The sequence below is a fragment of the Typopeltis vanoorti genome, chromosome 13 (assembly GCF_054136105.1).
Source record: "Typopeltis vanoorti isolate ZY-2024b chromosome 13, IOZ_Tvanoo_1.0, whole genome shotgun sequence".
NCBI classification, from domain to species: domain Eukaryota; kingdom Metazoa; phylum Arthropoda; class Arachnida; order Uropygi; family Thelyphonidae; genus Typopeltis; species Typopeltis vanoorti.
This window is the reverse complement of record NC_143561.1, coordinates 30,284,720-30,304,036: the sequence shown is the minus strand read 5'-3', so window position 1 is coordinate 30,304,036 and position 19,317 is coordinate 30,284,720. Positions and strand designations below refer to the sequence as shown.

At 34.2% G+C, this 19,317-nt stretch overlaps 1 protein-coding gene across 1 annotated transcript in view; it reads left to right on the top strand.

Moving 5' to 3' along the window:
- LOC150100023 (26S proteasome regulatory subunit 8) overlaps nt 1-19,317 on the top strand; it is a 137,202-nt gene that overhangs the window by 34,443 nt on the left and 83,442 nt on the right. Inside the window, exon 4 of the mRNA XM_090403142.1 lies at nt 3,007-3,104. Coding sequence (XP_090259268.1) covers nt 3,007-3,104 — 98 coding nt within the window. The remainder of the gene's footprint in view (nt 1-3,006; nt 3,105-19,317) is intronic.

Here is a 19,317-nt window from a genome sequence, read left to right as displayed (position 1 = left end):
AATCAGTATACATCTTAATTGGTCCAATGCAATTAATTGTAGGATAACTTTGAATAATTTATCAATTAATATAATTTTAAATATGGAAAGCATAACGGTCAAATGAACAATAGCTATGCCTCATGTGTACCATTTATGTGAGAAGCACAAAGGGTTTATGCTTCATGGTGAGATTAGATTATCGTTGGCAAATATTAGAGGGAGACATGGATAATTTGAATTTTGAGATTTTTAAAGACAGACACATAGAAATCAAAAAAAGTAATCACTTGGGAAATTATTATTTTTCCTGACCAAAGAAAGGCTGAAATACTTCGTTTTACTTATAAAAAAGTTCCAATCATCTGTATGTGCGTTCAAAGGGCTCAAAAGTGTATGAGTTTGTGACTGCACACTGGGCCTATTAACACAAATGTGATGCAATGCTTAGGTGTCGAAAAGCATCTGCTTCATGAAGCATTATTATACTGTGTTTAATTTTATTATGAAGCATTATTATACTGTGTTTAATCACATGAAGCCAGGAAACAATTAGGGAAGTCTTTAATGGGAATAAACGCAGAAATATAATAATATTGGTGATATTACTATTCCGTGGATGTGCGCCACACACCTAGCACACCCAGAATATTCGCCCCTTCAAGGTGCCTCTCTTCATTAAACATGAAGAGAAGTGCCATTGAGCCTAACATGCAAAGGGAAATGGAATAATTTCAATTAAATTAAAAATACTAAGAAATTATATACTTGGTTTAATCCTTTATCCAAGTGTAAGCAAACAAAGTTTGTGCCTGAAGTATCTTCAGGACTGGGACAACTCGTTGTAAAGGTAAAGGTGGTATGACTTCACATCACTTGCCTTAGTATCCCATAATGCAAAGTACATCTCTTTGCAGACATGTATAATGCTGTGCATTATGGGAATGGTCAATACCCAGACCGGTTTCGACCTTTATTGAGGTCTCATCATCAGTGGGAGCCAGACCCAGAGGTGATACTAAGGCTGAAGTATCACTTGTACATATTTTGCAACTCATATATATTTTTATATACGAGTTGCCAAAAGGTGTCACACCTTCTTATTATAATGCTCTGGATTAGAGATAGTTAGTTGTTGAAAGTTTTTGCACTTGGTTATACTATAAATTAAAAATACTAAGAAATTATATACTTGGTTTAATCTTTTATCCAAGTGTAAGCAAACAAAGTTTGTGCATGAAGTATCTTCAGGACTGGGACAACTCGTTGTAAAGGTGGTATGACTTCACATCACTTTAGTATCCCATAATGCAAAGTACATCTCTTTGCAGACATGTATAATGCTGTGCATTATGGGAAGGGTCAGTACCCAGATCGGTTTCAACCTTTATTGAAGTCACTTCTGCATTACTTCAACCTTGGTATCGCCTCTGGGTCTGGCTCTCACTGATGAGACTTCAATAAAGGTCAAAACTGGTCTGGGTATTGACCCTTCCCATAATGCATAGCATTATACATGTCTGCAAGGAGATGTATTTTGCATTATGGGATCCTAAGGCAAGTGATGTGAAGTTGTACCGCCTTGACCACGAGTTGCCCCAGTCCTGAATACTTCAGGCACAAATTTTGTTTGCTTACACTTGGATAAAGGATTAAACCATGTATATAATTTCTTGGTATCTTTAATTTATAGTATAACCAACTGCAAAAACTTTCAACAAATAATTTTAATTGTCATGTTAAACGGACCAAATATCCATTAAGCCATTATTATCTTTATATATAATTTGGTATTTTGGCTTGTACAGTATTGTGTCTTACAAGAAATTGTATTCACAGGATGAATGATTCGTTTTTACAGATTTTAGTTATGAACTGATATAGAAGTGTTTCCTAAAGTGTGGTATGTGTACCTCAAGGGTTCAAATGGTCTTTAATGTTATAGGACACTTTTTCTTTAATATTTTTGTTGTCATATTTTTTTAAAATAAGTGCAAGTATTTTATAATTAATTTTTTAATTTAATAACTAAAAAAATGTGAAGGAAGTTTTAACAGACCTTCATTAGGGTTGACTGGTTGTCAGCACGATTGCATTTCAACCACATGGTCCAACTGTTTGCATTGTATTCAAATGATAGTTTGAATTGCATTTGGGAACTTTTGGCTAAATTTTGGAATTAATCATATCTTAAATTTTAACAATTCTCAATTATTTCATCATCCATTCATGCATCTGTTCATGTTAAATCATGTGTCACAAGTTGTACATGTACAGGATAACACTTTTTTTTTTACAGTGGAGATGTTGGCTGTTATCAAATATTAAAGTGCAGTCTAATAATAATGTTAAAATATTTAATTAATGTTAATAGCTCTGTTTTATATTTCTTAAAAGCTTTGATATGGTTCACTGATTAAAAATGGGCTGTTGAAATGCACAATACAAAATATTGAAGGAAATAAAAATGATTGTGGTAACTGAGAAAGAATACATTGATGCATCAGGATTAAATATTTGTAATGAAAGTAATGAGTATGAGCCATTAATTTATCATCATCATCATCATCATCAAATTCCTGCCATGTACCCTCAAGGGGTGTACAGGATATAATAGTACTACATGAAAAAAAATTACATCATAAAAAATGCAAATTCTGTTAAAAAAAAGTACAACATGCCATTAATTTATTATAATGCAAATGTTAAAAAATAAATTATTTTATAATTCTTCATGTTTGAATGAAATATAACTTCTCCCAAATTGCCTGTGCCTGAGACGAGGTGTATCGGTGTTACTGAAAATTTTAAAAGGTGTATGCAGTTACTGAAAGTTTTGAAAACACTTGAGTGCATATATATGAGAAATTAATTTTTATTATTTTTTTTTCATGGATAGCTATTCATTCATATTGTTTTATCTTGGTTCTACATATTGATATTTTACATTCTGATAATTGTACATAAATTAACATATCACCTTGACACATAGATTAATGTTTTATATATTTGATGATTTACTTGTAGTACGTATGCTACGTGAAGAGCTGCAATTGCTTCAGGAACAGGGATCCTATGTAGGTGAGGTAGTAAAACCCATGGACAAAAAGAAAGTTCTTGTTAAGGTGAGATTATATAATTTTATGAAGTAGTTTTTAAAATTTGTCTACTATGAATTATAGAAGATACACAATTCAGTCATTTTGACTTTCTGGAAAACTGTATAATGCCATTTATTAGCCACACATTTATGTGATTCAAAATTTCTATGTGACATACTCCAGTCTGCCCAATTGTTGATGGTATGAGTTCTACTTATTTTGCAACACTTAGTAGTGCTAAAAATCATATACAGATCACTGATTCCATCATTATCATCAAATTCCTGACATGTATCCTCAAGGGATGTACTGGATATTATGATAGTACTACATGAAGAACTTACATCATTGCTAACTTCCTATCAACAATTTTCCTAACTTCCTATCAACACTACAAAATTCAGATCTTATATTTCTGTATTCTAAGGCAATTTTTACTGTATCAATCCACCTATACCTTGGTCTCCCTCTGGATCTTTTTCCTGCCAACTTGTTTTGCTAAAGCTTCCTCTCCCATTCTGTTTAAGTGACTATACCACCTGAGATTAGCTCTGTTAACATATTCCTGGATGCTAACAATGTCAAGTTCTTTCCTAATATCCTCTTTTTTAATATGAGGAGCCTGTGTAGCTCAGTGGATGTGGTGTTTGCACACCATGGTGCTTAACCGCACGAAGGAAGACTTCTTGGTTTCGAATCTAGTTGGCGACTAGAAAAAATTTTTCTAAGCCTTTTTTCGAATGGTTCCCGAGTTAGTCGATCTCTGGCATGGGTAAGTGGGTTTTTTCTCCCAGAAACTTGGGTTTTTCGTCCCGTAAACTCAAGAAAATTGACCGTAGAACCCGCGTTATTTCAGACATTAGATACGAGTGTTAGAGTTAGGGATCACGAGATAGCGGCACTTGTTGAGCCGTCTCTTTTCACTGTGTGCCATTTAATTAGTGATAGTCTTGGGCCAACTATCTCTGATGGGGGTACCAGTGGAGATTGAACTGCCCACTCAGTCACCGAAAGTCAGATAGAGCTAAAAATCGCCTCGCCTACTCCCTATATACAGGAATAAAAAAGACGTTAGCCGATTTAAAAAAAAAAATTTTTTTTTATTCTTTTATTGCCATTGATGCTATCCATTCACGTCCCTAATCTTTCTCGGGACTCGTATCTGCGGTCTCTAGTCTTTGGTCAGTGTTTTGACTAATTTCTCTCTTATTTCATATAAATTTATTCAGTTGACTTCCTACCATACTAGCTTTGTTGATTCTATTGTCTATTTCCATATTTAATTTACCATCTTCACTAAAAATTGTGCTTAAGTAGCTGAAATGTTTTTACTTTTTCCATAGGTTCACCATTCACAATGCAGTTCATATTTTCAATGTTTCTGGCTATTTTCATTGTCCTGTTATTGCTGATTTTCATACCACATTTATTACAACAGTTATTAAATTTAGTCAGGGAATCTTGCAGACTTGTACTGGATTTATTTCAAAGTATAACATCATCTGCATAAAGATCTGAGATTTACACCTCCAATTTTGATATCAGGTTTAATACTGATACTGCTTTCCTTCATAATGTGATCTATATAGATAATGAATAAAAGAGGGGATGCACATACACACACCCAATTCTCCATTTATGAATAAAAGAGGGGATGCACATACACACACCCAATTCTCCATTTACACGGTAGATTGGTTCCAAAAAAAAAACATGTAAAAATGAATAAAATCATATGAAAAAATAGAAGAATGGTTCCAGATGTGAAAATCCGATACGAACAATAGTGTGTCACTAATAAAACAGAAATTCGAAAAGGCTCAAATACACTGCGCATATGGTTATTAGTTAAATTTTATTCGCTGTCACTTTCTGACAGCCGCATTCTTTTGTGTGAGACTGGAATTAAATCACTTAGATCACTTGAAACACTTTGGCCTTCTTGTTCATACTGCAATGGCGAAATGTTTTCTTCAGTAAAAAGAACTAAATTAGCACTAATTTCCAAAAATTCTGAAGGTTGATTTTTTTTTTACTATGAACTCTGTAATTAATCGTTGAGATCCTGTTTTGACTAGATCTTTGTATAATTCTTCATATTGCACCATACGACTTCAGTTTACGTTTAAACTGTTCAACTCGTTCAGTATTTGGATCATGTGTAAGAAAATGACTTTGCAATTTACTAGCCATTTGAAGCCCTTCTTTAATTACTCCTGCAGTGAGTGGAATCTCTTCATCATCATCATCACTTTTTTTCTTTGTCATTGAGATTCTCAAGGATATCTATTATTTTTTCATCACTAACAGCCTTGTCAATCATCAATTTTTCAATATCTGCAGACGAAAAATCATCAAATACTTTTCCGCCAACTGCATGTACTAATCTGATGATATTGGTATATTCAGTTGTATGCAAAGGTATGGGTTTTTCTTTTTCACACATTCTGACCAAGTAGCTTTCCAGCATGCATTTAAAGTTGATGGTTTCAATTCTGATAACGCCAACTTAGCAAGTTTGATGCAATCGAAAATAGAAAATTTATTCCACACATCAATAACTGTCAGTAAATTATCCTTATTTAATTTATCCAAAATGTATTGGAATGTTCTTCTTATGTAGTAAGTTTTTAATCACCCCCCAGTCTAGTGGTTGTATTAGGTGGCAGAAAACAACATCCTACATTCGGGTGTTCTAAAACAGGATTGCCAGACACATTGTCTATAATCAATAAAACTTTAAAGTCCAAATTTTTTTCCCCATAAAATAGTGTTTAACTTCTAGAACAAAACAATGATGAAACCATTCATTAAAAATTTATTTTGTAACCCAACCTTTTTTTCTTTGCCTTCCAGTGCACTGGTATCTTAAAACCACACCTTTCATTGCCTGTGGTCTTTGGGATCGATTAATGAGTAATGGTTTAAACATTTCGAATTGTAAACAAGAAATGATTGTTTAGCAAACAGCTTAACTCCTTCCAAGCAGCTTTATGTAGGTGGGCCTCCGGTAACGGACCAATTTAACTTTGAGGAATCAGCATAGCACCCTTCTGCTTCCAGGAACCAACGTCAAGTGAATCTGTTGGCTTAACTTTGGGAAAATTGTAATTACAAAAATTGTTTTTGTTGTTGTTGCCACAGTTGTCTATATTCTGTAGCATAGAGCAATCCCTGATACTTAAAACATCGAGGGAACTTCCCCAAAATTCAAGTTTAAGCACATACCATTCTAGGAAATGATAATTATAATGGAAATGCCCTTTTTAACAGAACTGAATTCAAACAGAAATTTTAAAAATAAGTGCCATTTGAACCATGGAAAATCAAAATATACCGCATAAAAATGGAATTGCTTCTATTTCCTAAAACATACTATTTCGAAATCGTGTAAAAAGAGAATTAGCTGTATACATAAGATGATCAGCCTGTATTTTCACCCATTACATGGTGAGGGCATTTCCCATTGCAGGAGAATTGGGTCTACTTCTCCAATGGTGGCCCAGTCCATCTTGGGAGAGGTATATATTTCTATGAATGTATCCTTGTCTGACACCAGATTTAATATCAAACCATCTTCCTGTACTTTCTTCAATTTTAACTGCTGACTTATAACTCAGACTAAAAATTGCTTGATATAATTCTTCATTGACACCATATAAGTGTAGCATTTTGAATAGTTTTAAACTTGGCACCTTGTCATATGCCTTTTGCAGGTCTGCGAAACTTAATACAGATCTTTGTTATATTCCCACGATTTCTCAGCTATTTGTTGTAAAGTGAAAATGTGATCCTGACAGCCTCTATTTGACAGCCTGAATCCAACTTATTCTTCACCATCCCTTCTATAATCCTTCTCAACCATTTCCCAAGTATACTTGCATAAATCTTACCAGGAACACTCAGTAGGGAAATACCTCTGAGTGTTCCTTTTTCAGTTTTATTTCCCTTACACACACACACACACACACACACACACACACACACACACACACACACACACACGTGTGTGTGTATATATGTGTGCATCAGGGGGCGAATATTCGGGGTGTGCTAGGTGTGCGGTGCTCATCCATGTATCAGTATCACCAATATTATATTTTTGCATTTATTCCCTTTAAAGACTCCCCTAATTGTTTGCAGACTTTGCATGATTCCTAAAATTAAACACAACATACCAATGCTTCATTGCCCTCTTCACGAAAATAATGAAGCGTTAGTGCTTCAGGAAGAGGCACTTTTCGACGTGTCACATTCACATTAATAGCCCGGGTTTGCTTTCAAAAATGCATACACCTTTGCACCCTTTGAAAAGATGTAAAGAGGGCGCAGTGGGTCAAGTTCTTTACTTTCTAGTATTTTTAAAGTGCTGAGAAGGCGAGGCTGGGAGAGCTCACCCAGCACCTAGTAGCTGTGATTGGTTATTGTGTCAACCAATCCAATTGAATGTTGTCACTTGTCATGAGTTGAGCGCTTTCTGTATCTGATGGCTGTATTACAAACAGCTGTTACACGTTTTCTGGAACTGAAAATTTGAAAGTGGATGCTTGGAGAAAAAACCTGAATGTTTCTCTTGCTATGCAGTATAGCATCTGTTGAGGTTGCAAAGTTTTTTAACGGTATAGAGAACGGAAACAACAGACAGTAAAAAATATCTATTCCTGAATAAAAATGAATATTCTGTGTATTATAAGATGTTGTTAATCTACAAAAAAATACCAGCATATGTGAGATTGATGAGACAGATGAACCGCTGATACTAAAAAAAAAAAGAAAAAAAATGAATGAGGATTCCTGAAAGTCTGGATAATTCTGATAATGATCGGATGTTATGTACACTGAGTCTCAGTAAACAAAAGAAAATTCTTGGAAAACAGTGTGAAATATACACAAACCAGAGAAATACACATAGCATGGGCAACAAATTTTACGAAATGATTGGCTCCTCCATCAGACCATATTTATTTCTGCCATACTCTCTCTCCTCGTAAGTTTTTTTTTTTTAATTATGCCATCATAAATTCACTTATTCATGTCTAGACTTTATAGGCTCGTGCTATTCGCTCTACCCAGCAACTTATAGGATACACATATCACAAATGTTAATTATTAATAATTCATTTAGCATTAATGAAAGTATTTCTACTCACACTTATTCTTTCCTTTCATTTCCTATTCTCATGTCTTATAAATGATGGTTCACATATTTTCATATTTGAGTATTTCAGGATATACCAACCAAATATAGTATTCTCCTTCATTGTTGTTTTCTAATAAATCCTAAAACAAACCGATTGTTCCCCCACTGCAGAAGTATTCAAAGTTATATCTTGCAATTAATTGCATTGGACCAATTAAGATGAGTGCTGATGCACTATGCACTCTTAAAACTTTCATACATCGATAAAAATGCAATCATACAGTCATGTGTGTCTGTGGGGGGGGAATGGGAATCCCCCCAGATCGAGTAAAAAATTCCACAAATTATAATCGTAAAAGCGATTGAGATATGTAACCTTCCACCTTCGACCATAGGACACTTTTTCTGTCTTAAAATTTTATTATGGGTTGGCCTGTTTCGGCCCACGGTGGGGTAGCCATAGATCATGTGTTTTATTGCAGCAATAAAGAACGTGTTCTTGTTTTTGGTTCATCTTTTTCTGATTTGTGAAAAAAATGTTCATTACTGTTGTGAACAGCAACCAGTGTTCGTTTGTCCTCTGTGTCTAGTGAATCACTGAGTGAAGTGTGAATTGCAAAGTTATAATGAAACAAATTTAAACAGAAAAGTACATTTTTAAAAGATAAGTGTATGTGATATAATATTATTTTACTTGTTAGTTTTATGATTTTTTTTGCTTTTAAACTGAAATAATTTGATTTAGGATTTCGGATTAATTAGTTGATTTTTAATAAAATATAAAATGCTGGTCAATTTTTTTATATATGAAATTGTGCTAAAAACTGTATTAATTCCAAATACTTTTTTTTCCCCAAGAATTAAAGATCATTAAAATCAATGTAAAATGAAAATATATTTAGAGTACATTGACAAATAATTGCATCAAAAAATGCTAAAAGACATTTATTGATGTAATTATTTAATTACATCAATAATTATAAAAATTTATTGATGTAATTATTTGTCTCCAAGTCCCCCCACCACCACCCACCCCAGAAAATTTTCTGCAGATGCCCATGCATATGGTTAAATTGGCTTCACATTTGTAGCGTGGGTTGCATAACCCACACGACAGCACACACACACAAACGAAATGGGCATGCGATGCCACTGGTGTGTGTGTGTGTGTGTGTGCGTGTGTGTATCCCGCCTTGGGCATGGACGTTTGTGATTGTCTGTGAAAGTACTAGTGGTGGTAGTCGGCGATATATGGCATTGGTGGTAGATGATGAAGGTCGGTGGAGTAGTGAGACGAAGAGTTGTAGAGTAGATGCCCTCCTTCGATGAGTCTTTGGACTCCCTGGAGGTGTGATATAATAATAATATATATTTTTTTTTTTTGAAACAGATTAAATGACTATAAGCCGAGAGAGAAAAATAGAAACACTATTTTATCTTAAATAAACTGCACAACTAGTTTCATCTTCTTAGAAGACTTCATTGGGTGCATAAAATGAGAGAAATACCAACAAACATTGTTGGAGAAAAAATCAGTGTTTTAATGTATAGATTATTTTCTCTCATGCTATACACCCAATGAAATCTTCTAAGAAGACAAAACTAGTTGTGCAGTTTATTTAAAATAAAATGGTGTTTCTATTTTTATCTCTTGGCTTATAGTCAATTATATCATATATATATATATATATGACGATCAGCCTGTATTTTCACCTGTTACACGGTGAGGACATTTCCCATTGTGGGAGAATTGGGTCTACTTCTCCAATGGTGACCCAGTTCATCTTGGGAGAGGTGTATATGTGATATATATATATATATATATATATATTTATAATAAACAAATGAAAATGAAAGACAATTACAAACAACTATGCCCTAGTTGGGATTCAAACCCACAGCCTCTTGACTGGAGAGCAGATATGCTAACCACTCAGCCAACCAGGCCAGCGTTAGTCTGTCTAAAAAATATCACCATTTCTGTACATGACACGGATGTTCTATAGTTTTGTACCATTTTGTGTGTCAGATTTATATATATAAATATAAATTACTACACCCTAAGAAATTGTAATTTGAGGTGATATTCATCTCAGAAAAATGTTTAAAGATTTTTGCCAGATTAGAAAATCTCAAAAGCTGGATAAAAACTACTTTAGCAGAGAAGCAATGCAATAATTTCTTTTTGCTCTCAGTAATTAATGGTAAGTTGTGTGTTAAGGTTCAGTGGAAAGTGAAGCAAAAATTGAGTTTCATAGAAACCATAGGTGCTGCCTGTTGTGATAATGATAAATTAAGTAAATTTCATAACAAAAATTATTATTTTTGTTATGAAACCTAATCACAAAAGTTGTTCAGCCTACAGTACATTAACAGAGCAGATGAGTCCACAGTGCAGTCAGTTTTGATGATACCCTTTGGTTGGAATGACCAGGGTTCTAATTCTATCCAGATGTGAAGAACCTTTATCAGGTGCTTTTCAACTGTAGGTGTCTCTTTATGCTGGTCTCATTATGGAGGTGGTATGGTTCCCCTTACAGAAACTAATGTTTTTCACCCACAAAATATGCAAAGTTACTAGGAGAATGCATGCAAATGACAGCTATAATATAATATGCAGATAGGATTAACCATCCTATGAGGGCATTCATTAGGTTAAAGGGTCCCGTGTAACTTGCCCATGACAAGCCATTGGAGCCTAACATGCAAGGGAAAATGGGAATGGGAAGTATGCAGTGAAATAAGTGACACTGATGTGAGCACAAACTGCTTAATTAATAATTCTACATATCTTTGGATTGTTCAGAGAATTACCTAAGTCATGGAATGGGCATCATCAGATTACTGCTATTTACCTTGGGGGGGGGGGGGAATTATAGGATATTATTATAGTGCTACATGAAAAGTTTACATCATTACTTCCTATTGGCAATTTTCCTCTGAATTAAACTGCTGTTTGTCAGGACTCTAATATTATCAGATCTTATATTTTAGTCTTCAAAGGCTTTTCCCTGCCGTCTTACCAAAAAACACTTGTTTGCTAACCTTTCTGCTCCCGGTAACCATACCATCTTAGATTATTTCTAATCCAGCTATTAGATCCATAAGTAAAAACTGGTTTGAACACTTGTGTACAGCTAGTTTAATGTTTGAACATTTTATCTCTTAATAATAATAATATCATATAAATTTATTCATGACTCCTGTCTTACCAGCTTTGCTAATTTTTTTCTATTTCCACATTTAGTTTTCCATCTTCACTAAAAATTGTCTAAATATCTGAAATGTTTACTTGTATAGGTTCTCCATTCAGGATGCAGTTGGTGTTTTCACTATTCCTATCTATTTTCGTAGTCTATTTTTTTTATTGCTGTTTTTAATACTGAATTTATTACAGCTACTGTTTAATTAGGGAATCCTGTAGTGATACTAGATTTGTTTAGAAGTACATTATCTTCATGAAGTAAAGAGCTGAATTTGAATATCTTTATTTTCGATATCAGCCTAATGCCACTTCATCAAAAAAACATCAATTGATTCAGACAGAGGCATGTGGTGAGGTTGTCTGTAAGGATAGAAAAATCAGAAATTCATGGTGAATTCAGGAAGTTAGAGGCAGTCAAGAAAAGAAGAAAGCAAAACAGTGTGTATGGGATGACCGGTAACAACATAGAAAATAAGTTTCAGGAAAGGTGGCAAAATATTCTGGAGGTTATTGACAAAGCTTAGAATTTAGTAAAAAGTACTGTAAAAGGAATCTGAGATGATAAAGATAATATGAATAAGATTAAGATATTCTAGATGTCTAGAGTAATTACTTTGAAAGACTGCTGAATGAAACATGCAGTGTCAGCACAGTAGAAAAGTTCTAACAGGAATGCAATCAGGAATACATATCCATACTTTTGTTGAATCCCATTTTATGATTTTTATTCTAACTAGTAATTTCCTCTCATCAATATTCTACTATTATCTATGCTCGAGATATCACCAAAAAATTTACTAATACTTAAGTTATTTCTCCCCTCAGTACCCCTAATATTTGTATTATACTGCGCCTTTTGGGATATTTAGTTTGTGATATTATATACAAAAACAAGGAGAAAGAACTAAAATATGTCTGAAAGTGAAACGATGTTGCAGTCGTGACACTTTATCTCGTTTCTTAACACATTAATTTCACGCGTGATTAGGTTCGTAATTTTTCAAGTGGTGCATTGGACAGCAATTTCAGACAACTATTTTATCATTGGGCAAAAGGTTTATTAAATTCCTTAACATGGTACAATTCAAATTTTAGTTATTACTCAATTCAGTGCTATACTAAATATTTACAAACTGACATTAACTTATCATAAATAATTAAGCTATGATCCTATAATGGGTATTACGATCATGCCGCCATACACATTCAACACATAACTTCATATGACATGGACATATAAGATTAATTCACACTATTTAACTATCCAAACTTAAGTAGCTTAACTAAACCATTTACTGCACCAACACATAACTATGACATTTAAACTTTCTTATACAATATAATAGACATGCAAAATTCTCAGGACACTTAATTACTCATATAACATTAACATTAGTGAGCTTACTTTCATTGTATTCTGTCATATAATAAAGTCCTAGTATTGTTTTCTTGGTCACTTCAACAGTTCAGTATTAGAATAATGATAACTAATACAGACGAATCTTAGTTAACACGAGATATATTTTACAGTACCTTTCTTTCTTGAATTTTCCATATGGGCCTCTACCTTTTTCTGATCGAACTATCTTGGTATAACCTCTCCGATAATCTGTTTCTCCTACGTTCCTTTTGGAATTGAACTATGCTTACGCGGTCTTAACCTCTCGTAACTTAGGACACACTTTGAATCATCTATATAACGGCTGTATAACTCGCGACGTGGACATCGATTTCTTTACTTCTTTCCCTTTCTCGTAGTTGACACTGGAGTTGAAACACAAAGAATATGCTTTCTTTTCCTCAACTATATGGCATTCTTTGCTTCTTACATAGGAAATACGGAACTGAAATTCCGCTCACTTTTGTTTCCATGTTGTGACGATGGAGATATAACTCCAATCTCGCCACTCAGGAAAACACCGTGAAACCTATACGAAGAAGCTCACATAGAACTCTCCTGGAACAGAACCAAAAACCAAAAGCCAAAAAGGTCTAAAAGCCTAAAAGTTTAAAAAAAACCCTCGTGGGGGGGGGGGGTTCCAACCTTTTCATACTTGCTCTCCTAACGGCACCCTCTTTAACTTCTTTTCTCCACCCCCTTATTTGATTTTACTTCATCGACCAATTAGAGTGCCATTTTTCTGCCAAATATCCTTTGGTCGGCGAGCCCGGACGATGTCTCAATCCAGGAATCGGCCCTGAGCAATAGTCTGTTGTTTTTCTTTTGCTAGCCTCTAACTTAATCCCCCTTCCAAAATTTCTCTATGAATTTACTTAATATTTTAATCTCTATCCTCTCACATACCATCTCTTATGATTAATCCTTTTCTGTCTTATTTAGTTAAATTTTCTTTCTTATATCATATCACAATATTAATATATTCTTTCTCTTTTGTTAGTTAGTTCAACAAGCACCTTTATATTTTATATATTTTATTGGATGCAAGAATATTTCTTTTTCTTTTAAATAATTCATCTATTATCTTTTATGCAGGGTTTTTAATTTATTTATTCTTCATGTTACACCATGATAGCTGAGAATTCTACATTCTTAAGATATCAGGCGTAACACTTTGAAGTAGAAAAAGTAATCAAAAACCTGAAATGTGGAAAGAAATGTGGCTGCATTGCATGATTCAGAAGGTCAAATTCCAGATGATTGGAGGAGAGCTCTCATAGTACTCATCTATAAAAAGGGGAATAAAATGGAATGTGAGAATTAGGGAGGTATTTCTGTATTGAGTGTTAACACCTGATAAGATTTATGGAGTATACTTGAGAAACTGCTAAGAAAAATTGCAGAAGGGAAACTTGGTGAAGAACAAGCTGGATTCAGTCCAAATAAGGTTGTCAGGATGAGATTTTCACTCTATGAAAAATAATTGAGGAATCATGAGAATATAACAAGGATTTATATTTAAGTTTTATTGATCTGGAAAAGGCATATGACAAGGAGCTAAGAGGAAAGCACTTCAAAACACTACAGTTATATGGTGCAAATGGGACATTACATCAAGTAATACATAACCTCTATTTAAGCTATAAGTCAGCAGTTAGAATTGAAGGAGGTACATGAAGATGGTTTGTAAAATCAGATGTGTGCAGGGTGCATATTATCTCCTCTGTTATTCATTACCTTGTATGGATCACTTTATGAAGGAAAGTGGTATTAAATCTGATATCAAAATTAGTGATATTGATCTTAGCTTTCTACTTTATGAAGATGATGTTATACTTCTGAATAAATTCAGTACAAGTCTTGAAGATTACCTGAGTAAATTGAACAGCTGTTGTAATAAATTTGGTATGAAAATCAGCAATAAAAAGACACAGGCAGAAATATTGAAAACATCAACTGTATCCTGAATGGTGAACCTATATAGAGCAAGTAAAACATTGTGGCTATTTAGGCACAATTTTTAATGAAGATGGCAAATTATGAGGGTGGTTCCATAAGTTTCCAACCTTACTAACTTTTAGAGGTAATAGAAAACAACTGTCACTTTTCAACATAATTTCTCTTTACTTCAACACACTTTTCACATCTTTGAATTAACATTTCTTTGCCCTTGAAAAAATAGTCTGTATTTTTTGTCTGCAAAATGGCTTAAAACTGCATCTTTCCACTCGTGTCATTTGCAAATTTTCTTCCTCAAAGGTCTCTCTTCATTTTCGAGAAGTAGTAGTAATCACTGGGTATGAGATCTGAGCTGGGTGTTTAATCTCCTGGAAGACACACTACATCACTGGCCTTTGTAACAATAGCCGTATGGACTGCAGCATTATTGTGAAACAGTCAAACACCATGACTCAGCATTCTTCATCTCTTCTCCTTTATGGCGTTGCACGATTTCTACAGGAGTGATAATATTCTACGTTCACTGTGGTACTCCTTTCCTTGAAGTCAATCAGAAAATTCTCCAACGATCCCAAAAGATTGTTGCCGCCATGATCTTCTTGGTGGACTGAGGGACCTTGTTTTGTTTTTGTTTTTTCTTGGGTGCTTCGTTTGGTTTGTGCCACTCCATGGATTCCCTTTTAGAAAGAGGATCATAATAAAGGATTATGGTTTCATTCCTGGTGATAATGGATTCCAGCACTTCTCTATGATTCCCTTGGTAAAGCTCTAAAAACTTGCAGGAACAGGTCACACGATGCAAGAGAGAAGCCAGGGACCCACCTTGCACTGACTTTTGTCATGTGAAGCTTCTCGTGAATGATGCAAAAGATGGTTGTTATAGAAAGCTCCCAAACTTGCTGAGATTTCTTTGAGTTTCAGCCATCTGTCATTGATCAGTTCCTCCTCAACTAGAGAGACATTTTCCCTCCATCACTTCCATAGGCTGACCATCATGAGGATCATCTTCGATGCTTTCTCTTCCTAGGCGAAACTGTTTAGCCCATTCCTTCACAGTGAAATATGAAGGAGAAGCTTCGCCATAAACACCATCCAATCGCTGTTTGATAGCACTTGAAGAAAACCCTTCTTTGGTGAAAAACTTTATCACAGCACGGTACTTCAAATTTTAACATTACAGCCACTTAGCATGCTACGTGTCAGTCAAACGAGTGCCTCTAACTGAATGACACAGGTAGAGAGTGAAACTGATACACTAAGTTTGCCATAGATGATGCTGTATGTAGACTGGAAACTTTTGGAACCTATCTTGTGAATATAGAAATGGACAACAGAATTAGTAAAGCTGGTATGGTAGGAAGTTAGCTGAATAAATTTATATGCAGTAAGAAAGAAATTAGTCGAAATACTAAATTAGCTATATACAAGTCAGTGTTCAAACCAATTGTAACTTATGTATCTGAGAGCTGGGTTAGAAATCAAATACTTGATCAAAGACTGGAGACCTCGAATATGAGAATTCTGAGAAAGATTAGTGGAGTAAACAAATACATTGAGGCCGTTTAAGGAAGATGACAGAGAAGAGTTTGTTGTCAAGAAAAAACTTGGCCACTAAATTATATTTTTTGAAGATCTATGAAATTAATTCAGAGATTCTGGCAACATAAGGAATTGGAGCTCTTCATACAGGTTTAGGGTTCTTTTTTAGGGTGTAAGCTTGTAAGTCAAAGATATATTCATATCCTTGACTTATAGGTTCTAATAGGATCTAGATCTGTATTGACTCTCCTACTTTTTGACTAAAATTTTCTTCAGATTTTTTGACAAAAAAAAAAAATTGTGTGACATCATGGTCATTTTTGGAATTCAGTCCTTATTTAATGAATGCACTCTTGTTTGAAACTCTTCAGTTATTATTACATGCATTTTCTCTAGAGATAGTCAAATTGTTTGATTTTGTCATTCATTCAGTCTATTTTGTCTGCAAAAGTAATATCTACAAGTAGATTGATGATACTTCCATGGGGAAAGTATCCAGCCTTAGCCAATTTCTACTTTGAGCATCTAGAGGAAACCTTATTCTCCTACATCCTCATCCGTTATTTTGGGTGTGATATGTGGATGATGTTTCTGTCACAAGGCTTCGCCATGAATATGCTATACCCTCTTTCCTAACAAAAATCAACAGCCTACATCCACTTCACCATAGAAATAGAAAAGGACAGAAAATTGTCCCTGGACATCCTCCTTGTCTCTTGCTCTCCTTCTGGTGTATGACTATTTCTGTTTATCATAAACTGGCCATTATATATATATATATATATACATATACAACAAGAATTCTGCACATTAACTGTCTCAAAAATCAATTTGCTGAATAGAAGAACTTATTGTTTACTCCAACCCTCCTGATCTCCATCTAGAACCGACACCATTCAATGTATTATGTAGCAGAATGGCTTCTTCCCATTGAAGATGCAGTGCATCTTTGACTATTAATAGCCCATTCCAAAGAACATCGAACTTGTATGGTGTGTTCTAATTCGTTATACTGCTGGAATCTCTGAACACTGTCTTCTTGGTGAAATTGTAGGGTTATCAAGCTACTGAAAAGTAGTTAATGCCCTTAGTAATTATTATATGAAACTTTTTAAAATATATGCTGGATTAATGCATTTGCTGCTTAGATATATAGTACACATATATATTGTGTATATATATTGTGTACACTATATAGTGTATATATATTGTGTACACTATATAGTGTATATATATTGTGTACACTATATTGTGTATATATATTGTGTACAAAATAGCCCGTTGAGTATAATACTAAAGAGAATGGTGAGAAGTTAGTAGAACTAAATATTTACTTGAAGAAAATATACATTCATATTATTAGAATGAAGTCTTTGCTTTGATTAAGGAAATTAAAGAAGAAAAGGGATATTTGAACTGTTAATTTTATAGTATTATTTTTTAAACAGGATTACTTTTTTCTCATTACATATTAATTCTGTCTTGTTAGCAAACAGTTATTCATTTCTGGTTTTAAATTATTGCATCATTATACAACCAAAGTCTATCATAAGTTAATATATTGGTTTATATGTACCAAGTTACTTAAAATAACCCATTGAGTATAATATTAAAGAGAATGATGAGAAGTTACATCTTACAAAAAAAAAAATATGTCCCCAATAACATTATGATAATGCTAAAATGAACATGTCAGTGCTCATTTCAGCATTACGCCTGTCTTCTGAGTTATATTTGCAATTTGCTCTGTTATTATTATCTGAGACTTCCAGGGAGTCAAGGACTCATCGAGGGAGGCTATAAATCACCAAAACTTGGTGTCATACCTTCCCTTAAATTCATTCACAATAGATACATTTACTATCCCTAAAAGCAAACTATTCCACTCACTCACTGCTCTGTGAGAGGAAAAACCTAGCCTTTACCCCTTTCTTGACTGCATGTAAATTTAACTTCCATGGATGCCCACATGTTATCTTCCCATCTCCCATATAACGAAAAATTTCATCAGATGATATAACACCCATTCAAAAGTTTATAGACCTCTATCATGTCAACCCTCTTTCTTCTGTTAACTAGTCTGCAATTCACATACTCATAATCTAAATACCATAATCCTGGTATAATCTTTGTAACTCTTCTTTGCACTTTTTCCACAGCTTCTTTATTCCCTAAGAACTCAGGAGACCAAATCTGCCCACAATAATCTAGGTGTGGTCTTATCAAAGCATTATAAAGAGGCAAAATGACTTCCTTATCCTTACATGTCAAGGATAAGGAAGAATATGTCCCTGTACTTCAATTTCTATTTACTAAAATTCCTAAATCCCTACCCTGATCAGTTTCTTCTAGCATAAGCCCATCAATATAACACACCATTTAATATCTCATCACATAGGTCCATAACTTTACATATATTAGCCTTGAACTTGCAGCAATTTTCATATGTTCACAAATCCAGTATATTGAAATCATTCTTCAAGTGCTGCATGTCAGTAACCTTAAAACTTGCAGATCTCAACCCCCCCCCCCCCCCCCCACACACACACACATGTGTTCACCACTTTTTGCTATCTGTCAACCATCCATCCTCATGTCAAGCTAATAATTTATAATCTAATCCCATCTTCTCCATCTTATTTATGCAACAGCTTCATGCTATATCCTATCAAAAACCTTAGCATGGTTCAAAAGATTCGCCTTGTATGACTCAACTGTGAACATTATTATAAAATGTGAGCAAGCTACTCAAAACTGGCCTTTCCTTACTAAACTCATGCTATTCATTGCAAAGTATATCTCTCTCAGCCTATTTCTGTATCTGAACTCTTATCACATTTCCAAAATTTTCACCACCATTCAGTGCCGGATTACCAAATAGGCAGAGTAGGCACTGGTTTAAGGGACCTGCGACAACGGATCAAAATAATATTGATTTCATCTTGAAAGAAAATTATAATCAAGCTTTCTTAATTATATAAATCAAGTGGATATT